Consider the following 26085-nt stretch of genomic DNA (forward strand, 5'->3'; position numbering starts at 1 on the left):
TATAGAAGTTGCTGAAACAAATTCTCCTCTTTTATTTGCAAGAAATGTTTGGGGTTTCATTCCACTTCTATGTTACTCATTTAAAAAAGTATCAAACACCAATTTATTATGGACAGTCCCAAAATTTGTTGTTTTAGTTGTCACAAGCAGTGAAGGTGCTGCCTCTCCCAACTTAGTAGGGAACTGATATGACAGTAAAGCCCAGAGGACCTCAATGTATGCTCACATTGAGCATACCCAGCTGCAGCCTTGAGCTCCTCTGCCCTACTAAATTGATTGTCTGTCTTCTAACAACGGAAGTTGAGCCAGCTAATTTTGGGAACCTATCCCTTCCCTTTAGGTTTCAGTTTTTTAGACTGTTTTCAGAAGAATCTGAAAATGGTGGAGAAATTATAAATTAATGTGGGAAAAATTCTTGTTGAGAAAAACAGCCTCCTTATGATCAAAATATTTCTGGTGTAACATTCTGAAGTATTCCCATGCACCTAACTCCAAGTGAAACCATCTTTCACAGAATCTAGGCTAGTTTAGTGGCCAATGATTGACACTGAGATTTTGGATTTGGGCGAACATCAACAGTATGGGCTCTTCATATCTGTGCAAGACCAGCCTGTAAATGTTCTCAGGTGCCTGTTTCTTCCCCTTTATTGTGATGATTTCTGTAAAATCAATTACCTGAATACAGCCTGTATTAGGGATTATTTTTTCATTTGCACAGAGCTAAAATCTTTGTGGCCTTTGTGGCTTCTTGGGGGCTCTACTAGACATGAGAACAGCAGCACTCAGATGTCTCCTCTATTCAGTCCAGAATGCTCATATGGTATAAAGAAAACAGATCTTAATATATTTCCTCTGCCATGATAACGAGTTATTAGCTTTTTAACTTCTGCCTGTGTTGCCTGCAAGGTGTTATAATTTAGAAGAGAGTAGCAATTTGAGGAGGAAAGACATGCCTGCTACCTCTTTCTTTTCTTTAGATTCTCCTTGGCGCCCACACCACCTCTGCTAATGTATTCTGTGGGCTTTGGGGATGAGACAAATTGCTGGTGTTGGTGACAAGAGCAGGATAAATGAGACTTAGCTGTGCAGGAAGAACTCTCTGCATAGCCTGATGGTGAAAGCACTTCTTAGTGGGGAAGGAATGGTACTGTATGTTGGCAGCCTGCTTCCAGGCCTCCTTCATGCTGTCACTGTATATAAAATAAAGAGTGAGCCCTGCAGGCAAGAAACATGAGCAACTCTCCCAGTTTTGTACAAGTGCCATAGGCAATAGACTGTAACCTCATGTTTCTGCTTGTGCTCTCTTTTTGGCTTGTGAAATACAAATTTTTATTTTTTGCCTGTGACATAGTTTCAAAGAGAAGCTCTTTCCCTTGGTATCCTAATGGATAGGAAGTGGGAGGAGAGGAATGAATAACTCAGTAGGCAGAAGGAGAGGAAATTGAACTTTATTTCTCTGTGTTTGTAGTGGGTGCCTTAACCACAGTAATCCATGTAAAGGCTAATAATTTGGGGTTTTTTTAATGTGTAACTCATTATATACATGTGCACCCTTATCTTTGGGAATATATTGTGGTCATTGAAGTATTTTGTGGGATCCCAGACCTCCTTGATGGATGTATTCAGAAGCTGCTTGGCAGATATCAGGGAGATGCATGTGAAGGAAAACTTTTTATCTGATCCAATTTCGGCATGAGCTGAACATCAAGCCTTTTAGCGTGAGTCTAGTGGCAAAGCACAGTGGTCATGTTCCTTTATGTTCCAGTACTACATTTTTCAGGCATTTAAGGTGATGATCTCAAAATTTATCCCAAGGATCAGTTTAAGAATGGACAGATACCAAACACCTTCATTCATATCTGTGCTGCAGGCTTTTGTCTTTCAGATAGCTCTGAATGTTTCAAAGCTACATAAAATCCATAATGTCATCCATGACCCACCAGTGTGAATTTCCTCAATACCCACTCTGGGCAAGCTCTCTGCTCCTGACACCAGCACGTTCTCATGCCTGGGGAGGTAGCCAGGCAATGACATTGTGGATGTTAGTGAGCCATTAAAGTTTTCTGTCACATTAACCAGGGTTATTGTGACCAGTGGCCTTCCCGAAGAGAGAGAAACCCATGGCCAAGGGTTGTTCTGAGTAGGTAAGGGTATAGTTTGCACACAGCTGCCCTATTTCAGAGCCAAGGACACTTTAATGGAGGCCATGCTAAGCCAGCTGCCTTCAGTGCTGGGAGTGTGATAGGACACATTCAATTTATTGGTGCGGGTGAAGACCAAAGATGCAGGAGGGTTTTAGTGAATGTCAGGGCAGAGGTGACTCTAAGCAAATCCTTGTCTGATTTGACATCTCCATCTTCTTCTTGCTTACTAATGTCAAGGCTTCAGGAAGAAGACACATTGTCTTTGAAAACTGGTGGTCTCTGAATTTTTTTAGTTGTTTTGCTGACCCAGAAGATTTCTACTTGTAATGGGAATGAAAAAGTCTCTGGCTGTGGTCATGGATTTCATAAATGTTTTCCTTTGTGATACAGGACCGCCAGCATGTTGTTGCCAGGCCATAAAGTGTAAGTTCTGACTGTGCCAAAGAGCTCTCAAAACTCTTTATTTACCATTCTGCACATGGTATTTGAGGCACCCTTGTATTGTACTGTGTGATTTTTCATTTATCTATGCTGGGTCAGATGTTCAGCTGATAAAAGTCAGTTATACAAAACTTCACTGATTGCAAAGGAGCTGCACCAAGCTGATGATTCAACTTTTATTAATTTCATTGTTTAGGTTTATCATATTTATTAAGCTCAGCATAGAGAATATAGTTTTCATGTTGGCTGTAATGGAGGCTTTTTGTACAGAAAAAATGGATTCTGCTCTCAGTGACACCTAGCCTCATCTTGCAGGTGAAGATTGAATTTGGCTATAATGTGTAAAATGAAATGGTTTATGTGAAATACCCACATATGATAATACTTTGGTTGGTATTCATAGAGCCATGCTTGCTCCATCTGTCTCAGTTATAAATATTGTAAGTGCATATTTCAGAAAATTTTAGGGTTTGTATCAATGTAGTAAAATCAAGTAGATGTTAATAAATTCTAGCAAGCATAGAAATTCAGTTGTTTCTCAGTAGGTTTCTATTTAGCTGCTCAATATTATCTTGCTACAGCTGCAAAAAATATTGAACTGAGTTTAAACTCCAACAAAAATGCTGCTAAGAAAGTTGATTTTCTATGTTTAGAACAGTGGATTGGATTGTCAAAAATGAGTAGCAAATGTGTTTGCAGAAGAATTTTATATCTGCCTTTTTTGTTTATCTTTTTTGTCTAATGTTCAGAAATGCACAATTCCCTAAGAACCACGTGCTGATCCAAAGATAAAGGCTGATGCTTCTTAGTTTCATCCTTTTCCACATCCAACTTAATCCAGACCCAAAATGCCATGAGGACAGTGGGAGGAGAGCTATTGGGATGCCACCATTCCCTTCTGATTTGTAGTTGCCCAAAAGTAAAGTAGCAGCTTTTGAAGAGCACAGATGGCTCGTTTGGCTGCTGGTTTTGAAGCAGTTTGCTCTGAGGTCTTCCAACATTTTCTACTGCCTCTCACCCCCTGAGCCTACGTCTCAGGAGCTTCCAGTCTCCCTTAATTCCTGCATTAGGGAACCCCTGGGATCACAGTGGCCATGTCTGGGCCTGCTCTGCCCCTTTGGGCTTTCAGGAACAGATTGAGGAACTTGCAGTCGAGTCTCGTTGAGAGTAAATGTAAGAAAACAAAGACTGGGGAAGGGAGGGAGTGTGATGCTGTTTCAGAAGCAATAGCAAGGTTTGCATGGCTTTGCTCTCTGCACTGGTGAAGCCTGGTGCAAACAAGAAAATAGCAAGTGTTCTGTCCAACGCATAATTAAAAAGTGGATGTTCTGTTTATGTGTTTTCTTACAGCTGGCAGCATTAGAGAGACAAATCTTTGATTTCCTGGGTTTCCAGTGGGCTCCTATCCTTGGCAATTTCCTACAAATAATAGTTGTCATTTTGGGTTTGTTTGGAACCATCCAGTTTAGGCCTCGATATATAGTCGTGGTAAGTCTCATTTATTATATTTCTTTTTGTTTTTTGCCATAAAACCTGTCATATTACAAAGCAGAATTTTCTTGGTTTCAAAACACCAGATGGTATTTCTGTAGAAACTGTACAGGTCTCCATGTCTTTTTGCAAGTTTGGGACTACTAAGTGAATTTTTTTGAGAATTTGGACATTATCAAAAACAGGTAACATGGAGAAAGTGCTGCCAAAAACATGACTATGGTACAAGTCAATTAGACTATGTAAATAAATAAATAAAGTAAAAACTGTTCTTCTTTCTGTAACAGAATTCATGGTGATTATAAAAAAAAAAATGCAATGGCTAATTATATTTGACTGCATCTTTCTCTTAAGCAGAGAGGAGCAGTGATTGTAGAAATTTCTTTGGTCCTGTGATCCATGGGTTCCGAAGTCTCCTTCTCACTTCCATGTAATTTTGCCAAGACCTGTATTTATGGCTTTGACCCTAAATTATTGTATATTCTCTCTGATGCTTGTAACTTGAAGCTTCTCAGTTGTTTTTTCCCATGTTCTCAAAATATCCAGGAATAAAAAGAAATTTCAAAGCTGTGAAGTAAACTGCCAACAAAAAAAAAAAATCTCTGTTCCTCCCCCATGTTCGTTTTTAAATGTAAGAATATTATGTCTTCACCTGGTAATGGCTGTATTTGGAACATTTTTGTTGTGTTGTCAGTAATGGATTTTAAGAGGCTGAAGTTATCTTTTTCCTCACAAAGGAATGAAATAAATGTCTGCTGGGGAGAACTTGTTAAACAAATGCTTTAAAAGCTTCATTTTTCTAGTCCAGCCTGGAATCCTGTAATTCTTTGTCATGTCTTAAAAGAAAAAGTGAACAAAAGTACATCCAAGATTACACTCATGTTAGCTAAGCTTACAAGCAGACTATAATGAATTGAAAATGGATTGATATAAAAACCAGCACTTTTATCTATTATCTGTGGTTGAAGAACTGGGCATCCATGAATCGATGATTCACCTTTCTGCTTCATGCTCTCCATTTTATGCATAAGAAACAAGTGTAAGCATCTGTAAAATTATGTGGGAAATTCACGTCTGAAGTGCAACACTACAAAATTTCTTGCCCCTCAGGTTCATCACTGCTGTTCAATGATGCAAGCTCTGTTTAAATTTTGAAATGAACTGCAACAGATGTTGACTGTTTCTATATCTTTTCCAATGTAATTGAACATTTTAGGCTGTGCAAAAGTTGTTTTAAAGTAGAGGTAGAAAACTCATAATTAAAGAAAGAAACACCTCCCCCACAAGGTACTTTATGCTGCTTTAAATGAACTCCTATTCTGATTGATCTTTACTCATATATTTAGGAGCTCTAGCTACTGCAGGTGCCAATACTCATTACTGGGGAAGATCAAGGCTTTAGAGCCCAGCTGGTCAGAATACAGTGCTAATAATGCCATAAGTCACAGGTTTGACTTATGTGTGCGCCATTCTGTTAAGAGCTGGACTTGATGATTCCTGTTGGTCCCTTCCAGCTCAGAATGTTCTGTGATTACCCACTTCTTCATCCCATCACCACCTCTCTGAGTGATCTGTGATTATATCCTTACTAATGTAGAGTTTACAGGGAAGTGAGAGTAGTTTGAGCCAAATCCTGAAGTCTGAAGGGAATCTGTAACATGAGCTGTCTGTAGCTGACCTCACACTCAAAGCCAGCAGAATAGGGAGGCTGTCACATCCTCTTGTTCCCACTGTCCACTGACTGAACACTTCTCCAGATCCTCTCCCCCACTTCTGGCAGGAGTTAACCGGATCTGTCAGTAAGTCAGTTCCATTTCTAAGCTGCCAGAAAACCAGCCTAGCAAAAAGTGGAGATTTTTTTGCTAAACTGGTGACCTGAACCCTGTTTGTGAGGTTCCAATGGTTGCCAAGGTTGGCGTAAGGCAGGGATTGGGACTGCATGTTTATGAACAGCAATGTGGAGGTGGAGAGGAAAGGAGCAGTTGCAAGACTTCTCTTGTTGCTAGCTCCAAACTTGTCAGTTCAGCCTCGTGCCTGGCCTTGCCCACAGGTTGAATTCAGTGAATACCTCAAGGCAGCATAAGCAAAACTCTCTTTGCTCAGCTGCTGCTTCAGTCCCTGTGCTGTTCCTCTCTTTGCACCAGCACAGGTATCAGTTCAGGCACTTGGTAAACTGTCAAACCAGAACAGATCCAGGTTAAAATCAGCTATTTTCTTTACTGGTGTTAATTTAAGTGTAGGTGAGCTCTTTAATGTGCTTTGCTTGTTCCAGGAGACGGGAGAGAGGAAATGGGAGGAAGTAGCCAGAGGAAGGAGAAAAGTGCATGGAGTCTTTCCACAGCAGTGCAGGGTCACACCAGCTTTAAGTTCTGTTGAGCATAGCCTGAGAATCTTCCAGTCTAGATCAACACATGCTCCCCAGAAGCTGGGCTTCCTGGGGCTGTGCCAGCCACAGTTCAGCTTTGTCCACTGTCCCCAGAAGCCTCAGGAGTCAATGGTACTCACAGTAAGACACCTACCGGTGCCAGCTGCTTACTGGCTGTATTCACTAAGGCAAAAGTAACACCTGTAAACTTTTACTGCTGACTTTAAAGTCTGTTTAATGCAAATTTCAGCAGTGTCCTGAATTTCAGTATTAAATACAATGTGGAGAGATTCTTACCAAGGCTCTGAGTAGTGAATTAGGCTTCAAATTAATGGAGAAGATTCATGGCCCTCCATGTTCATAAGTCCATTTTCAGCCACATCTAAGTCTCTGGATTTGTTAGTGGTTTGCATCCCAAGAATTTGGTACTGTGTCTGTGGCTGAAGAAGTATTTTGAGTCATGCTTTATGTACTCTTATGTACTTTTCTGATTTCGATTAAATTAAATCCAGTTTAACTGGAAAAGTAACTAATTTCTTCAAGAAAATAATGCTTAGTGTCCATTGTCTTTTCCAGAAGACTTCCCTGGAAATCAGCTTCACTAATGCAGATGATCCCATCACAATATTAAAAAACTGAAGTAAACAGAGAATCATGTTAGATACAATGGTTTACTTCTGTAAACTGTCTTCACAAAATTAATCTGGCATGTGTGCACACAAATTGTCGTCATGATAATCTGTCATGCTCTGATTGTGATCTTGACTTCAGCTGACCAGCTCTAGAGCCATTGTTTAACCTCAATAGAATATATTTAATCTGTCTTCTGTGCAATGAAGTCTGTGCCTGAAGGTTTCCCTGATAAGTGAAGTTACACAAAAGCTTTCGCTTTGTCATCTTATGCTGCATATGTCATGTTCAATCTCCTCAAATTTTGAAATATGTAAGGAATGGGAAAGTAAGTGAATAAATGTAATACATGTAGGGCCATAATTTGAAGCACACTTATACTGCAGTCAAATATGAAAGTGCTTCTGCTAGCACAATTGAGCAGGCTTTTGTTGCAGATATACAGAGCCAAAAGGTTCAGTGAGGGCTGCAATAGAAACTGATGAAAACAATAGCAGTTGCGTGCTTCTGGCTCTTCCACTGCCATTGAACTCAGTATGGCCAGTTTATCACTAGGATTTAGTGACTACATAAGCTGCACCATAAATATAGTCATTGTAGATTAAAAGTCTGAGTAAAGAAATTAGTTTGAGCGATAAAATTTGTCATCAGAACTTTCTACCAAAACAAAAAGCCTCACTATCTAAGAGCTGCCATGCAGTGCCTGATACATGAGGCATCTCTGTTGAATTGAATTGTTATTCCAAGTAGTTAAAGATAGTCGTTCATGTTCACTGTATACAGTCCCTCAGATAGAGGACTATATGGATGGTGATTCTGAAATAAATTTGGAATTTCACTTGCTCATACTTAAAATATCAAGTCCTCAGAGCTTAGGAAACACAGAGAGGGAGTGATAACATTGACTCCAAGTGTCCTAATTAGTTTAAATCAAATAATTATTTCTAATAGGTTCTGTATTAATTAGTAATTTAGATAAATGTTGTGAACAATTTGTCCTGTCACTAAGCGGATGTGCTATTTTCAGTATTTGAATATTTTGTGACTGAATTAAATCTGTGCAAAGTTCCCAGGGGGTATAAAAGTGCAGAGCTGATTCCTAATTTTCCCTCATTAGCTCATTTGAAACTTACCCAAACATTTGCAAAGAAGAAAGAAACAGCTGAATTTCAGTTCTTACAATGTTGTTGCACTCTTGTCATGAAGTTCCAGAGCTCTGCTGTGATCTGTTTCCTTGCTCATGCTTTTCCTTTCTTAACAGATCTTGCTATCACCAGCAAGATTTTCAGGTTGTTAAAATTGATTAATAATGATGACAGGATACTTGTTAAAGCTGGGGATCTTCTCCCTCTGCTACTTCTGATATTGGACTTCAAAAGGCTTCTGAATGATAAGTCATATAGCTAAAATTGCAAAAGCCAGCCTCAAAGATGAAAAAAAAGTTAATAAATAGTGAGGGATGGAAATAATACATGTAAATAGGGAGAATCTATGGTAGAAATCTCTTCTTTACTTGCCTTAATGTATTCCATTAAATAATATGATATTTAGGCAATGGATATAGTTGAAAAGGCAGGAAAGAGTTTCTTAAAAAAAAACCCCAAACAAATAAAAAAACAGGACAGCAGAAGAAAGGCTGTTCAGGACACTTTATTCAGTATTCAAGCAAATGTTATACAGACAGTGAAAACACATGTGAAATATTTAGGCTTCCAACATTACTTGTTGAATTATCCTTCCTAGTAAGTCCTGTGGTGTTACTGCTCCATCATGCTGATTTATGTCACTTCCCTGGCCATCTTTCATAAATATGGCTAATAAGGCTCTGCAAGTACTGATGCCAGGTATTACAGGGGGATGATTTGACAACTCAGTGGTTGCTCCTTTCCCTTGAAGTATCCTCAAGCCAACATTTATTCCCTCTAACGCTATGAATGACACTGTCACAGTAGTTACTGCACTTCAGATTGAAATGTACTCTTGAGACAGTTTATCCATTAAAGCTAAACTTATCCCACAATCCTTGTAGTATTCAAATTATAAAATTCCCTTTTTTCTTTTCCTTAACCAGTTGTTCTTTGGATGTTGTGTCCATCCAATGCAATTGTTTTAACTTAGAAATGTTTGTATTTCAATGCATCTCTGCATTGGTATCAATATGATTCTAGAGTCAAGAGGTTGTAGAGTCAAATCTCACTGTTGTAGAGAGGCTGACATTATGAAAGGGGATATTTATTAGATGTTTAACCTGTAAGGTTTAGTGAGTACTCCCTCCAAGTTATTGGTAAGACTTCAAATGCTTCCTCACACCACATAGTATACAATCATTAGTGCAAAAGGCCAAGAGCAAGAAAAAAATGTAGTCCATCATGGGGAGAAATAAGCAAAGATTATGACCTGGTCCTAGGTCCTTCCTCTAGAAGGAAACTGTTAAAAAATATCCAGGTGATTTTTAAGTGGTGCATCATTTCAGATATTAAATAAAAATACCAATTCTTCTTTTTGATTCAACCTGTGTGGAAAATCCTTTTTTCATGCCAGATGTGGTGAGGGTTATGACACTGAGTATGAGGCCAGCTGAGCTGGGGTGATCAGGATGTGGGTGGCCAAAGAATTGCTGGGTGTGGGGAAGTGAGAGTGAGCATTCCCAGCAGGATGGACAGGATAATGTTCAGGACACAGAGTGGGAGAGGTTAAATGGCACGTCAGATCGTGAAACACGTTAGGTGCCTGGGAGGAAGGTGAAACCTGAGGGTCAGTGTGAGCCTGATGTCTCAGACCTTAACCATTCCTACACTGAGAGAAAATTGCCAGCATGCACGATGTGCCCCTTCACACAGGGGATGACAATTTGGACTGTTGCTCTGCTAACAAAAATCAGAAATCTGTATCATGGATCTAAAAGTTACACCTTTTTAATGACTCAAGCAGGTGTTAGTGTGCTGCCACATAATGGAATATTGCATGGTGGTTTAGGTTTTTTTAACCTAAAAGGTACATACATATAAATTTATTCAATGCATATAATGTCAGAAAGTATTACAATTTTTTCAGAAAGAAGTACTCAAAATTTTAGAAAAGTTGCTTTTAAAGCTCTTTTGTGCAGTCTTATTATGATTCTTTTATATATTTTCAGCTTTGAACTAGATAGACACCTACTAGTTCTTATATTTTTGCCTCAGTTTCAGTAGAAAGGATAGACATTTGGGGGTTTTCTGGTGATCACAGATGTAGAACAGAAACCTGACTTTCAGAAAACAGAAGGCAATGGGAAGAGTGAGGCACATGCTACAAGTAAAAAAGGATTGCTTTTGCTATGAAGGCTGTGCTCAGTAGCTGAATTTTATCTCTGCCCTCAACCACTGAAACCTATTTTGACACAGAGTCACTTTAACAAAACCTGTTACATGCTTTGTTTTCCCCTTTTATTCTAGATTCTTGTCTTGAGATCTTGTGGTCTGATTTGCACAAGTGCTGCACGCTTTGCCACAGGGAGCTGAACACTGAGTTTATAAACTGAGGGTATAACCTCAAGCATTCTGAAAAATGAACTCTTAAGGACCTCAACTTGGATGCTTATAATGTATGAATATTTCTGAATGTAATCTCTGCATGTATCAGAACATCATTTGCATTCTGAGAGCTGTATCATTCCCTTATAACATAAAATAAATTAGTTAATGTTTGTGCAGCTCTCACACATTACAGCGACGAGCATCTTAGTAAACCTCATGAGGAAATTAATATTCTGTCCTCAGAGCAGGGCCTGAGCCACAAGGAGAAAAGAAGTATTGAGCTAGTTGTTCATAAAATGTATTAGGGGAGGTAAAATCTTTAAAAATAAAAATATATCTATGATGATATTACTAATGTTCATTGCACAGCCATACAGAAAAAACAAAACAGAAAAATTAAGCTGGCATGCACAGCCCAAATTCTGACATTTCCTAATTTTGCTTTCTTGCCTTTGCTGTCCTATAACCTTTCCTTAAGTACCTATAAAACTGTGCAAGGAAAGAATTTGCTCCTTGAATATCCAAGAAGACAATAACTTTCCTACTTAAAAAATTATATAGTACTAATTACTGAATGTCATGTAATTGTTATGTTTACAAAGCAAATGCATCTCAAATTTAGATCTCTGCAGCTCAGTGGGAGTGTAGCAAGAGCTTCTCCATACAGAGCAGCTGGATATTCAAGGTGCACACCTGCTTTGCACCTGCACTTCTCTTTCAGCAATCCTCAGGGTGGAGCAGGAACAAAACTGGTTCTTACTGTGTAAAACAGCATAGCCTGGCCTGGGAAAGCAGGCTCTGCTCTGGCAGTTTCTGCCTGAATAGTACAGCATTGGTGCCCGTGGGACAGAATGAGGCCATTAACAGATTTGGCTTGGCCTGGCAGATCAAAGAATTCCTTTTGTTGCGGTGACAGATTTAGTTCACAGAGAGGTAAAAAAATCTTTGTTAAAAAGAAGAATACTTCCAAATAGTCTAAATTCTGCTTTTTATGTGCAACTGGGATTGTGTGAGTTGTTCATTAATTTTGAACTCTCTGCAAGTAATGTTCTGGATATAAATGTTATATAATCAGTAGTTGATGATGGCATCAAGCTGCTACAAAGTCAACAAATGTAGAAAAAAGTGATATACTCTAGGTTAGTCATATGCACAGTGCAGATCTCATATTGCTCACAGACCACAACAGCTTTGTCTATTTTATAATAACCCAGCCTTCAGCTGCCACACTGCCCTTCTCTGTAAGACAGAGGAAATGGCCCAGGAGTGTTACTCTTGTTTTGGTTCTTAGTGACCTACTTCTTGGGCCGTTGCCCAACTGCCTACAGACCTCAGAAGAAATTATATTAAAGCTCTTGACCTTTTTGATGTACAGAAATGGCCCCGTGCAGGGGGGGAGTAGTCAAGGAGGGGAAAAAGTTCAATCCTCTTTACCTGCACCTTTCATTGTACATGACAGGGAGAGGAATAAAGAGGGGAACAAAACCCAAAACTGTCCAAGGCCAAACTGATGGCACCTGTGCAATGCATTGTAGTTCAAGATGTGGAGATTTAATGATTATATTGAAGAAAACAATAGGCACTAATCTTTATCTGGCCACAGCTAAGTAGACTTGCAAAAGCTCTTAGCAGTGGTTTTCTTTCACACTGTGAAGGCTCCAAGTGTGTAAATGTGAAGTGGCAGTACTGCTTCTGCTCATTGCATTTGTTCCAGTGGATGCAGCTCCAGCATGGCTGCAGGGACACTTGGTCCATCAGGATGAGATTCTCTTGAGGTGGGGTGCCTGGGGAGTTCCTTGGGAATAGGGTACAGCTGTATGTCAGTCAACAATGTATCCATAGAGAAATGGTGCCAGTCTGTTGTGCTGACAGGTAAAATGCAAAAGATGATTTGAAGTAGATTAATTAATGTCCCATTCATGCTGTGAGTGCTGTATGAGTTCAGTATCATGCTGGAGAACCCAGGAGAGGTATGGGTATGTTAAACTGTGAAGTGTGCTTTGTAGGATCAGATTCATGGCGAAAGGCTTGCAGAAGTAGTGAGCTACTTTTAATGTAATAAAGTGTGTTTTACTGTGAAAGGTTCTCAAGAGATCAGATTTACGCTTTACCTATTTGTTTAAAAAGAAAAAAAACTAGATTACCAGATCAATAGATCTAGGTTTTTTTGGTGGTGAGTTTTTTTCTTCATAAACCTTTCTTCATAATGTTTAAATGTTATTTCAGTAATATTTACTTATTTAAGGTAATTTGCTTATCTGAATACTCCTTTAAAAGAGCTAAATTGTGATTTTAAAAATGACTCAGGGTTTACCCAAAACCAGTCAGCATTTTGGACTTAATTGATATCAGTAGGATAGTGTAAAACTGTAAAGAATAAATCTGTTTTATTGGTATTTATTTAGTACAGCAATGAATATTGAATTTGTAATTTCCGGAGGTTCTTAGGGGACTTCTGCAGGGGGAGCTCCTTTTCTGAACTCTCTGTTCTTGGCTGTTCCCAGAAGAACAATGCTTATTGATATCAGTTTTTTATTATTGATCTGCTCAGTATGAAATCATTTCATCTTAACATTTTATTTTTCTCTCTTTCTTGCTCTCATCCGTCTTTGTGTTTAGTACACGGTGTGGACTGCCCTGTGGGTCACCTGGAATGTTTTCATTATCTGCTTCTATTTGGAAGTAGGAGGGCTCTCTAAGGTAGGTCACTTACCCTTCTTCAGATTTATGGGAGGGTGTCTCAACAGCAGGACTCTCAGATTTCAGAAGACTGCAGCCACAGAGGGAAAAATGTTGTTGTTTGAACATACAATTTGATCTTCAGAGTTTCCCTCCAACAAGAGCTGTAATGTTTGAACTTCTCCCTGCTAGTAAATAGCCACATGTTTGAAGAAAATTAATGCAATGAACCTGAATTGCAGTTGCCTTCTGAAGTATCATCCCAAGGTGAGAGGTGGGAAGGTATTCAGTTGTAAATTTGAGGTCGTTTTTGATTGTCGAAAAGCAGGCAGTGTCATTTTGGTTGAATTTTCAAGTGTGTGTAAAAAATGTGAATTTCCAAGACTGCTTTGAAAGAAAATTACTAAGAAGGTTAATGTGATAACTTGCTGAGCAAATTGATCTCACAGTGAGAATGTTAATTCTTTATAAAAAAGAACAAGTGGCAAAGGGTGACTTTTGTCACATCTGAATAAAACTTTCCTTTATATGACACTCAGTGTTTTAGGTCACTAATTCTTTATTCAATCCTCTGATTAGAGCAGAAATGTTTGCTGGAATGGCACATCAAGAGATGTGCACTCATTCAAGGGAGCGCTTAAGTTATCATAGGTTATGCTCAGCATTGTATCTGCAGGCAATTTCACACAACACCTGCTGGGTTTTATCCTCCAGTTGGACACAGATGATGCAGATCATAGTTTTCCACATTTGCCACATTTAAATGATTCCTGGCACAGTATGCCCATGGCACATGCTGATCCCAGCATTATTAATAGAATAAATGTCACTGTTATTAGTTGTAGATTTAGTGACATGAACTGCGTCGCTGTTAATTCATGCAGTGCTTTCAGAGAATGCAGTCCTGTGCAGTGTGCTCTGGGAAGACCCTGCTTGAGCAGGGAGGCTGGACAAGGTGATCCACTGTGGTCCCTTCCAACATGACCCATTCTGTGAATTTTTGTTTACTCCACTCAAAGTGGAACATTTATGAACTATGTACTTGCTAGGATTAAGCTAGGATTCCTAGCTTTTGGTTGACAACAAACAGAAAACTGATGAAACCAATTTAATAAGAAATTTAGTCAGTAGAAATTCCATTTAAATTTAACCTTTAGTGATAGTTTCCTTTAGTGATAAAATTTCTTAATGAAAAGCTGCAATAGTTTCTTTTTCCTTCAATTATGTAGCTCATGAGAAGTTACAGGCTTGATAAAGAAATTAGTACACTTCATAGAGGATCAAAATAAATGATCTTTATGGTATGTTCTGACTTAAAAATCTATTAAATGAACAGAAGAGCAGCACATAGAAAAGATGAATAGCCAAATAATTGTTCATTCTTATGAAACAAAGAGGTTGTATACTTTTATTTAGTTGGGTCATGTCTGTTTTTGTAGTGACTCTTACATTTTATGTGTAAGGAATATATTTATCTAAGGGCCAAGAAAGTGGAGCAAAGCTTTTAGTCTGACCCTTGAATTTGTTTTCAACTGATTCTGATCATGTGCTCAGTTAAGAGGTTTATAAATCAGCAGGTTCGAATTGAAGTCCTTCATCTTCCAATTTCACTTCTGTGTTTCACTTTTTGCTCTTCTTACTTAACATGATAATCACAATGCAGAGAAATAGCAGCAAAAATACTACCTGGCAGTTGACAAAGTTCCCTTTTATTAGGGTATACTTCAGTTAATCTCAACATTTTTGTGGAACTTTTATCTTGTGGTTTATAATTACATTTAAAAAGTGTTTCTCAACAAGGTGATAGACACAAAATTACTACTGTGGAAATTAACTTCTCTTGTATAAATTATGCCAAAGGTGTGGGTATTGAGACCAACTTTGCAATGATAGAATTAAGAAAATTTTTCAGTACATCACAGAATTTTGGGTCTATTTATTTGTCTTTCTGAAAATTTTGCTAGACTTGATGAGGCCATCAAGAGACTAAGGTCTTTTTGCCCCATATGCTTAAAATACTGGGTATTTATTATTTGGTTAATATGTCACACAAAATTTAATTGGGACCCATATTTTATCCAAGATGCTAGTTGAAAATATTAATAATTTCCTCCATTAATATGTTCATGTGTTGTCATACATGATAGAAAGTGCTGTTATCAGAGTACATTAGTGTGGTTGGGAAATCAAACACTGTAGTAAGATTTCTAAGTACAGTTGTTTATTCAGCATTGAAATCTTGGCAGGCAATAGTCACTTTTTTTCCCTCCTATTGTTCTCTTTTTCCATTAAAGAAAGAAAAATAAATTATCTCTGAAATGAATACAGATTGATTACAATTTTAAACTTCTGTTGACATTCTATCAGGGGCAATTGTGATGCTGTCTGGCAGGTGACTGATTTCTGTTGGCTTGTTTGTTTTTAAGCAGTACCATGTTTGCATTTGCTCTGACCAGAATGAGTTAGCTCTTGGTTGATGTCCCATGAGTTTATTAAGTCTTCAATCATAAATGCTTCTGAAAATCCAAATTCATACAATAATAAATGGCAATTTTAATTCAATATCTACCCATGGAGCATGCATACAATGCAGACAGACTTTTCAAATGCCATAGTGGAAACCTACCACTGCTGTAATTTTGCTCAGATCTTATTTCTGAAGTGGGGAGGAGGATCTCCTTTGAATAGTCACTGTTTGAATTCTGCCAGGAAGTTCCACTGCAGGTAATGAAAAATTTGAATGAGAATAAGAAGGACATAGGTAATGTAGGCCTGTTTACTGTGAAAGTTTGAAACAGAAACATTTTCCTTTCAATTACCTTCAATTATAATTTTCTTGATAAACTGAACACCCTCCACACTATGGTGATTAAGGCAGTCTCCTGGGAAAAGGATGATATAGATTCAAGTCATCTTGGGTGCAAAAGGGAAATAAACACAGCTCTCCCACAGCTGCTGTTGTCAGTAGAAATCTAATGAGCAACTGTTTCCCCTTTAACTGCTTTATAAACAACATAGAGGTCAAGATCCTTCTTCACTTACGTTACAGATGCACAAATAAAATTGTAATGCTTTTCTCAGGGCTAAAGAAATTGTATTTGATCAGAAATAAAATAAGTATACCTATATACGCCTTTTTTATTAGTATTTTTTTTTCTGATTTTAGCAGCAGTGATACTACTCATATGAAGTAAATGAATTTTGCCTGTCTTTTTTCATTTACTACTTTTCTGAAACTGGAAACATAATTTTTAGTGTTAACCATTCCATATGAGAGAAACAAAGCTGTTATTATAACATGACCTTTTTAATCTTCGCTGCAGGATGACAGTTTGCTACATCCATACATAAGCTCATTAATTGTTTTGATCTCATTCTGTCTTGAAATTAAATGAAGTTCTAATTGTCACATTCCAGAGTATAGGCATTAAAGCACGTAGACAAAAACACAGACTGTTTTCCTGAAGTTTTGTATGTGCTTAAATATGAACCCCATAATTTCTAATGTGTGTAAGCCATCCCTCCATCTGCAGCAATACATGGTGTTATGTACTCCTGTACAAAGGAGTCTTCATCTGTTTAGAGTGTACAGTTATTAATTCTGTTACATCCCTCAAATATTTCAGATCCAGTATGAAAATAGCTATTTTCATTTGTATTTATCATATGCTATTCCAAAATTTTTGTAGACCATTTTTATACTGCTTTTGTATTTGTGAGTTACTGGCATTTCTTTCCATGTGTTAAAGCCTTTATTTGGTAAATGTATAGCAGCATTATGGTATTGTGTACACCTTTCCTGTTGTTTCATATGCCTTACCTCTGCAGCTGGGGAATATTGATGAGCTCTTTTCTTTTTCAAGGATATTTCTCTTTGTCCTGCATGGCTTTTCCATGGCATGCTTCTTTGCTGTGAGCTGTGCCTCATTCTGGATTTAAGTTTTGCTCTCAAAATTGAGCTGTGTGTCAATTCTAAGTTTTGCTCTCAAAATTTGAGCTCTGTGTAATTTTCTTGGCCAAGGATTTACCTGACACACACTCATATATTCAGTAGGAAACTACTTCTAAATGGCTTATGTTTATTACCTTATTGTCCTTAGTTTTACACATTCAGTGAATGTGAGCTCTCTGATCTGCCTCTGGCACCAACTTCATCAGCCTTTCCCCTGAAGCCAGTGGTAGTTTTGCTTATGTAATTTAATGAAACAATACTTTTTCATGTGTTTTTTTCCTAGAAATATTTATTTTGGTCAATGAATGATCAAAGTTTGTAGGACTCCCATCCAGCTTTATTAAGCTGGAGACAGAACTGTAGGCCAGGATAGAATTATCTGACAAAATTAATGATTTCTTCCATCTGAGGAAAAAAATTGACTAATAATTTACTTATTAAAATGCTGAGAGACTGGAAACCTAGTGCTCTTTTCCAAACAAAATGTTGTATGTCAGAATGAGAGTTAATTATGTGAACTTTATACTGGCTACTTGTGAAATCAAATTTATTCCATCTGGTGCATGTCAGTCAATCCTTAATTGTTCTGCAATTATATCTAATCATCTCAAATGGAGTAAGTTAAACTCAGAGCCAATGCTAATTTGTATTAATAGAGATGTTATGGTGTATGCTTGGGCTTGTGTCTTTATTTTTAATGTGAAATGAGAGCATTGGTTGAATTTATATTAGCAATATGAAAGAAAAGGTGATTCTCTTTCTAACTTGTGCTGATGTGACAAAACAGACACCATTATTTCAGTTTAATTATTGTCTTAATTAGCTCCATAGAATTACCCACTCCAAAAAGCTCATAGACAAAATTGGCAGCATCCATAAAGCCAATATGGAAAATCAATAGATGGAGGATAAAGGACTTCCTTAGTCTAATCAGAGGATAGGTCATTGTGCATCTACTCACATGTAAGTGACTTTTAGGTGGAGGAAGGGTTTTTCATATCCACTGGGAAGAAGAGCAATAAATAATTTACTGAGCATGTGGCAAAAAAGATTTGGTTGGAGGTCAGGTGAAGCATTTTAATAATAATGACACTGAAGAGGATCTAAAGCTGTTATGAAGCCTTAGTAATGGACGACTCTTCTACTGCACTAATTTTGATCTGTAGATACAAGTCTCTGTAGAGATAAAACCCCAAGTGAGTGTCCATGGATGGTTTAGGGTAGGAGTGTTTACGTTAAAAAAAATAGTACAAGTTGAAGACTCAAAACCTTATCTTAATTAAGAGTCTTAAACATTTCATCAAGACTTATTCCAGCTGGGGAGCTTGAGGTGTCTCTGGCTTTTCCCCCCAGAGGGAGTGTACGGGCACAGAAGACAGGAGACCCTGGTGAAGTCCCCTGGGAGGCTGACAGTGGGTTTTGGGTGTGCACAGGTGGGGTTTTACTGTTCAGCTGTGTGACAACAGGAGGGAGACACCACTGTCATTGCTGCTCACTCTTGATAGAGATTAGATCTCTGTTACAGACAAAACTTTTGTGCTGTCTGTTCAATTGATGGATTTTCAGCTGAACACAAATCACTGCCTTCACTGGGAGCAAAGCAAGATGATAACAGTGTATTTCTTCACTGCTGTACATACTGTAAAGATTCATGTACAGCTCAGCTGAGAATTTCTTCCCACACACCTCTTATTCATCATCAGATCCTTTTGATCACCATCTCTCTTGGGAGACTACACACCCTTAACTTCTAATTCTCCTCACTGCTGTGTGTTTGTTTGCTCCACGTGATGCCATCAGCTGCTACCAGCTGAGGTGTGCACAATGATGGATCATGCACTGGATGTGGTTGTAGGCCTTCTGCAATTTCTAGACATTACAAATTATAATTTTATAGCAGTAGTTAAATATAATCTTTTCTGAACATGCACACTAGTAAAATTCAACTTGCAGAAATTAAACCTGATGAAAAGGTTTGGTTTGTTTCTTTGAGGTTTGGACTCCCTCACCTTCTCCTCTTTCCTCTACCTTATTATTCTCAAAGAGTTTAAAAATTTTTTTTCTAAGTAATGTTCCAGACTATTCTCTCACATTAAAAAAGGAGGAATGCTAATCAAATAGTACTTTAGTAAATAGAATTAAGATAATATAAAGCAGAACGAGACCAAATATAAGTTATAATGCTCCCATCATATAACCCATTTAACTCCCTTGGCCTTCACCCTTTCTATCAACCAGCTTTCAGAAGTAATTTTTTGTTTTTTTAAAAAAAGGTTTTAAAAACAATTCCCTCCTTTTAGTTTTTCTTGTGCCCTTTCCTACAGCAGAAGCTCCACTGAAATGTGTTTGCTAAAATATGAACTTTTACTGTGACCTTCCTTATTCAGGTTACTCCTCCCATCCTGCTGCTCTCTCACTATAAAAAGAAATAATCTCCAGGTTCAATTGTACTTAATACTTTTCCATAACGTTCTGCTCAAACAGCAACCTTTTGAATTTTTAATTACTTTGGCAATAAACCTGGAAACCAATTTACTGTGTAGTTATGCAGTGTAATATTGAACAGAAACAACACTTCAGCACTTCAGAATAATGGCTCTGGCCTTGGCTGGTGTTAGGTACTGTTAATCATAGATTAACATGGTGTTGGGGTGCCTTTCAATGGTATTTGCAAACAGTATTTTCTGGTGTTGTGTTAGGCTGACATCAGTACGCGCAGGAGCAGAAAATTTGTGTGGGAGTTTCTGTATAGAATACAATGACTGTTTCCATGAAAAGTTAGAGAAGAATTAGCTATGAGCTGTGAATTCATAATGATGCAGCTATGGAAAATAGAATTTTCTTTTTATTTGCAATTTAAATTTCTCAGACAAAAAGGGTGACTTACAAAAGATGACATGTGCTCTCTTAAAAAAAAAAAAAAGGGAAAGGAAAAGAAGGAAATTGAAGAGCAAAAAGGTGTGAATCTATTGTAGCTGAGGAGACTTTGTGGCTGTTTAGCTGAAGAGACTTTGATGTTCCAGATTTCATGTTCCAAAACTAATTTGTTGTTCAGTCTGTTTGACTCTACTGTGTAAAGTTGTTGCATTGTGTAAAATCTAATGAAAAATATACTTCTTCTTGAAGAGAGAATTAACATGCACTAGCTTCATGGCACTATTTGAGTGAGCATAAGGTCATTCTGGGAAAGAACTTATGTAGAATAAATGGGACACAGACAAATGCCAGCGAAACTGCAAAATGTGTCATTCTGATGTTAATTAGTTTTTTTAGGTGATACAATCACATTGCTGAACAACTTAATCAGGAGTACATTCCAGATGGTACAAAAATTGAATTTTATATCCTTTCAGGTGACATTAACAGTGGTTCAATTTATTATATACAATGAGCATCATTAAAATAGGTGTTTCAATCAAAACTGGTTTTCTTTTATAGCCCCTAATGAATGCACAATTGTTGATATCTGGAGTGGAGGATACCATCTTCTTCATTGGTTTAAATAATTAAGGTTATATCTCTGTGTTTTGTTTTTTTTTTTTTTTTTAATTATCCGTTTAATACCATAATATGAAATGGCTCTGGGAATAATGGGTATGATATATCTGCTTAGCTAAGAGCTGCACAAACAAATTTATTAATAGAAAGATCACAGTCATATTTGTTTGAGTTTATTGGTTTAATTTCTAGGATCTTGAAGTTTTTTAAAAGAAAAAAAAACCCTAAAATGTCAGCTTATGGCAAGGAGGGAAGTAACTCAAGTCTCTTGCAATATTTCTCCAATGAGACCACTGGATATGGAAAAGTACTCCTGTGATTAAGCAATCCATGCTGCAAGGGCTAGAGATGCAGAGAGGGTAAATCCTGCCTGCCTAGGGTTGGTGTCTGAAGCCCAGGGCAAAAGGCCTGAAAAATCTGTGGCTATTTACACATAGAGCCAAGAACATACAGAACAAAGAATGAGAGAATACAAGAGCAACAAGGAGCATCTAGTCATCTGTTCTAATCTTGTGTTTCTGAAATAAGTTGAATTGTTCATGTAGTGAGAAAAGGAAATTTTCCTGAATTGTGGTTTGGTTGTAAACAAGTATGACACACTCACCTGCAGGTAAGGGTGAACATAGATCTCATTACTCAGGGGATTATTTTATCTACTTCTTGGTGTTTGGATATGTTTTGTAGTGATTATTATGCTCTTTTTGTAGAAATGGGAAGGCTGTTGCTGGTATTCCATTTTCTTTTTTGTAAATGTGATGTCCTTCTGATAAAATTGCAGTGAAAGATATTTTGATTATTTCTTTAATCATATTCTGGTTTAGGCATTAGATCAACCACATCTGCTGGCTATCCAGCAGCTTCTAACTATGAGATGAGTGACTGCTGTGCAGACATTTTTGACCCATGTCTAAAGCAGTATACTCATTTTAGTGCTACTGCCAGATCTATTTCTTGCCCACTAAGGTCAAATTTATGGTTTTGATAAAAACTTCTATGCAGTGCTTTTACTGCTGTAGTGTATCCTTTGGGATTTCAGTTCCAGCAATTGCCAAGTAAGGACTCCTTCTTAATTATGGGGAAGTCTGTCATTTCACCAGTCTTCTGATGAAGATTTAATTATTTAATTAATGTATAGTTTGAAAACCGTTTAACTGTTTTGAAGGGAGTTTCACACTGATTCATCAGTTGTTTGCTCACGGTTTTGTCTTCCATTAGAAGACAATGCTTGCTAAGAAGAAAATGTAATTTTAAGTAAGTTTTTTTGGTGGTAATTGGCACATGAGACAGTCCTAGACTTTGATGAGTGTACAAGGTATTTGTTGTTGATGACAGTAGAATCTGAAAAAGTTATTCTCAAAAATTGTAGTGCTGAATCTCATGGGATTTTAAAGGATGCTACATATTTCTTATGGGACTTCATAATTGTAAATCCATGAATCATTGAGGTTGAAAAGTACTTCCAAAGTCATCAAGTTCAATCATTAACCTAACACTGCCAGGTCCACTGTCCAGTTATCTCGGCTGTTTGAGGGGCCTGGAAAGGCCCGAGGTGGCCTTGGGGCAGCCCGCGTATCGAAGGACGAGAAGAGGCTTCAGTTCTTCTTTCGGTTTTTATGTTTATTAATTGTTTATCTAAAAGATTTTCTTTCAGCTGAACAGAGATCTGCTCAGCAGTCAGCCATGAGCACACTGTCTGCCCTCCGGGGCAGCCACCTATCTTTATACCCATTGTTACGTGTACAATATTTATCATTTTTCCCCAATACCATTTATTCTTATTACTCGGTGCACTCTCAGTAATAACCAATCCAAAAGTGCCACCATGGCCAAAGAAGATGGAGGAGTAGAAGAAGAAGAAGGAGGACAGGACACACCCCAATTCCTCCATCTTACTTCTCTAAACCCCCCTGTAAACCCTGTTTCTCACCCTCTAATTAACTAATCCCTTCACCATTCACCCCGGTGAAGCCCTCCTATCCTCATACAGGTCGTCTCCCGTGTAGGGTCAAAGTCCAGCCACCAGACACTTCTGGCAGCATTCCAGGACTCCCAAGCCCCCCAAGGTGGTCTCGGTGGCTCAGCACCTCAGGACTGAGATCCTGAGATCCGACAGTCCACCACTAAACCATGTCCCAAAAAACCGCAGGGACACATTTCTTGAACATTTCCAAGGACAATGATTCCACCACTTCCCTGGGCAGCCTGTCCCAATACTTGACAACTAAAGTAATTTTCCTATTATCTCATCTAAATTTCACCTGGCATAGCTTGAGGCCATTTCCTTTTGCCCCTTGTTACCTGCGAGAAGAGATCAACCCCCACTTGACAGCAGTCTGCTTTCAGGTAGTTGCACTGCATGATAAGGTCTACCCTGAACTTCTTTTTCTCCAGCTCCTCGTTAGACTTGTGCTCCAGATCCTTCATTGGCTTTTTGTCGTCTTTTTCTGGACTCACTCCAGCACCTCAATGTCCTTGAACTGAGCGTCATGGAATTTAACCCAGCACTCGAGGTTTGGCCTCACCAGTGTTGAGTAGAGCGGGACAATCACTGTGCTGGTCCTGTTCACCAAACCATTTCTGATCCCTGCCAGGATGCCCCTGGACTTTTTGGCCACCTGGGCAACCCTGGGCACACTCTGGCTCAAATTCAGTCAGCTGTTGACCAGTGCTCCCAGGTCCTTTTCCACTGGGCAGAGTTCCAGCCACTCCACCCCAGTCTGTACAGCTGCCTTGGGTTGTTGTGACCCAAGGCCAGGACCCTGCACTTGGCGTTGTCAAACCTCATAAAAATGGCCTAGGCCCATCAATCCAGCCAGTCCAGACCCCTCTACAGATATTACTTAGATAGATGTGTTAAGGTTGGCTTATTTTTGAACTGGAAAAGAAATATAGGAAGCAGGTTATTGTTTATCATCTCTAGATGTCATCCAGGTGACTGCTTACATCCTTTGGGATACATCAACTCTAATTTAGTGGAAAAGCAAGGGAGAAATCTTGTTTTACTTTTCACAGATCTACATCTGACAACCAAGGAGATTTTTCCTAACTACATCAGTCCTCTATAACCACTCAGAGTTTTCCTTATTCTCCATTCTTTTCCAGTGCCTTGTGATTAGATGTACATAATCATAAACTTTCTGTGTTAACATACTCCTTAAATTACTTCTTTCCAGGAGTCTGGTTTGTAATTTTGCATTTGATTTTTTACAAAAATACCCCTATGTAACTGTGGTGTTCCTACCTGAAACTGACTTTCAGCAGATATTTCAAAAGAGCAGATGGAAGAAAAAAAATTTGCCCTTCAGCTTCTGTTAAGTGATTCTCTCTTGGTGGACAATATGGCAGTGTCCCTGCCTTTACTCCCCATATTAATTTATTTTGAAGGCTTCAGCAAACAAAAAGCTCTAGTTCAATAGAATAACCTTGGGTAGGCCTTAAATGTATTTCCACCATGTCTATTTCTGTGATCTTTTCTTCTTTTATAGAATGCCTAACATTTGTGTTGTGTTAAATTGTCTTAATTAGAAGATTTTTGATTCTGTAAGGTCGTAGGAAGAATTCTTGTGATCTTTGTGGTTTGAATCTTGTAGCAAGTTTACCTCCTAAATCTGGTTTTCATCTAATAATTTATTTAACCTCTATAAGGTGAATGGTCTTTCAGAACTACTTTTCAGTTGCACAAGGGAATTGGAGGGATTGTTCCTTGTCTAGGTTATTATACTCTCTTTCTTTTTCAGCTGTCCTTCAGGGAAATTCCTTGCTTATGTTGATGATGTGACTGAATTTATTATTCATGAGTATCAGAATTCCTTTGAGCAGTCTTCTTCAGTTTGGATTAATGGGGAAAGGGTGAGAGAATCCTATTGGGGATTAAGTGCTCTCCTGCCCTTTGCTTTGCTGGGAGGTTTATTGTCTGAGTGGCTTTAGTACAGCAGGAATAATGCTGGATCTTCTTGACCTATTCAGTCAAATGGGGAAGGCAGAAATGTTGGAAGAGAAGTCACAGGGATGGCAACAGTGCCTGACTAACACTGTCTTCCAAGGGCAAATGCTGCTTGTCAGTAATTTTATTGTCTCTGTGTCATAGCAGCATGGCATTCTGTACACCTAGATTGCCTCTCTGCTTATATCTTCGGAGAGCATGTAAAAGTTCTTTAAAATATTGTTTTGAATGAGGTATTCTGTTCCAGGGGGAGAATATGTTCTACCCATCTGCTGAGGATTGCTGCACTGTGTTATTGTGTTACTGTTCCTCGTGCTTTTTTTTTTTCTTTTTCTTTTTCTTTTTTTTTTTAGGCTTCCTTGGTAGATCAAGAGCTCATGTTTGATTTGGAAGTTTTGGCTGAAGATTTTCTTTGTTTATCTCAAAAATGTTTGAAGGCTTCTATGGATTATATGCTGAGACAGTTCAAACTCTCTGAACTGAGTACTGAAGTCTGTCTAGTTCTGCTTCAAGGGGCAGAGGTGTCATTCCTCAACCCCTGATTACTTCTTTGCAAATATAACACAGTTGATTCATTTTACTTTTACTTTCTGTGAATTATCAATGATCTTTGGATTTCTTTCGGCTTTCTTTTCATTCAGTTTAGATCAGATATGACCAAACTACTGGCCAGCTTGCCCGGACAGATTATTTTCCTTTTGATTTGTGTCATCTTGGCTAAATTGGTGTTTCTTTATCTGTTACCAGGGCATTCACAAGTGCTCCTATTTTTTCCACTTCAAAGGTGGTCTGTTGGATAAAAGACGATAGTGAGGAAAAAGCTATGCACATGTCCAGCTGTGAAGGAACTGATTTTCACTAAATCTTCATCTCAAACACACTTGTACATTGTTTAACTTCAGAGTGGTTCATGCTGTGTTGGAACCATTTTCATGTGCTTTACATCTACCCTGAGTTGCAACTTTTGTTTGCTTCAGGGTATCTTCCATCCTTATGTCTTGTTTTTTCATGAGGTAGCTCTTTTTATCTCAAATGTTTTAGGCATGTGGATATTGTGTACTCTGAAAGTATTAGCACAATCAGTGTAAACAGTTAATTTAGAAAAGGCAAAATTTCTTAATAATTGGTATTTAGTTAGTACTTTTGATGGTTTTTATCTATTTTAGGTTTAGATTGCATATATTTTTATTCTTATGAATGAATTGATTACCTGATTGGTTAAAAGTATACTTTATACAGTGATTTTAGAGTTGCAATTCCCTATAAAAATTTAAAAAATTTTGTGGCATTGTTTTCTTTGTAAACTTCTTACTTTACTCTGATGCTAACAAATTTAACTAGTTATAATACATAAAATAACCACATGGTTTTAAAAGGTATCTAGAGAGTTGTAAAATGTTTCTAGATTTTTGTATCCTAGGATATTA

The 26085-nt window shown here is 38.0% G+C and overlaps 1 protein-coding gene across 3 annotated transcripts in view; it reads left to right on the forward strand.

Moving 5' to 3' along the window:
• The window catches only part of NKAIN3 (sodium/potassium transporting ATPase interacting 3), a 339430-nt gene that overhangs the window by 154543 nt on the left and 158802 nt on the right, over positions 1–26085 (forward strand). For all 3 annotated transcript variants that reach the window (XM_005479332.4, XM_005479334.4, XM_005479333.4), the window contains exons 2-3: positions 3936–4073; positions 13206–13286. In XM_005479332.4, coding sequence (XP_005479389.1) covers positions 3936–4073; positions 13206–13286 — 219 coding nt within the window. The remainder of the gene's footprint in view (positions 1–3935; positions 4074–13205; positions 13287–26085) is intronic.

The sequence above is a fragment of the Zonotrichia albicollis genome, chromosome 1, assembly GCF_047830755.1.
Source record: "Zonotrichia albicollis isolate bZonAlb1 chromosome 1, bZonAlb1.hap1, whole genome shotgun sequence".
NCBI classification, from domain to species: Eukaryota; Metazoa; Chordata; class Aves; order Passeriformes; family Passerellidae; genus Zonotrichia; species Zonotrichia albicollis.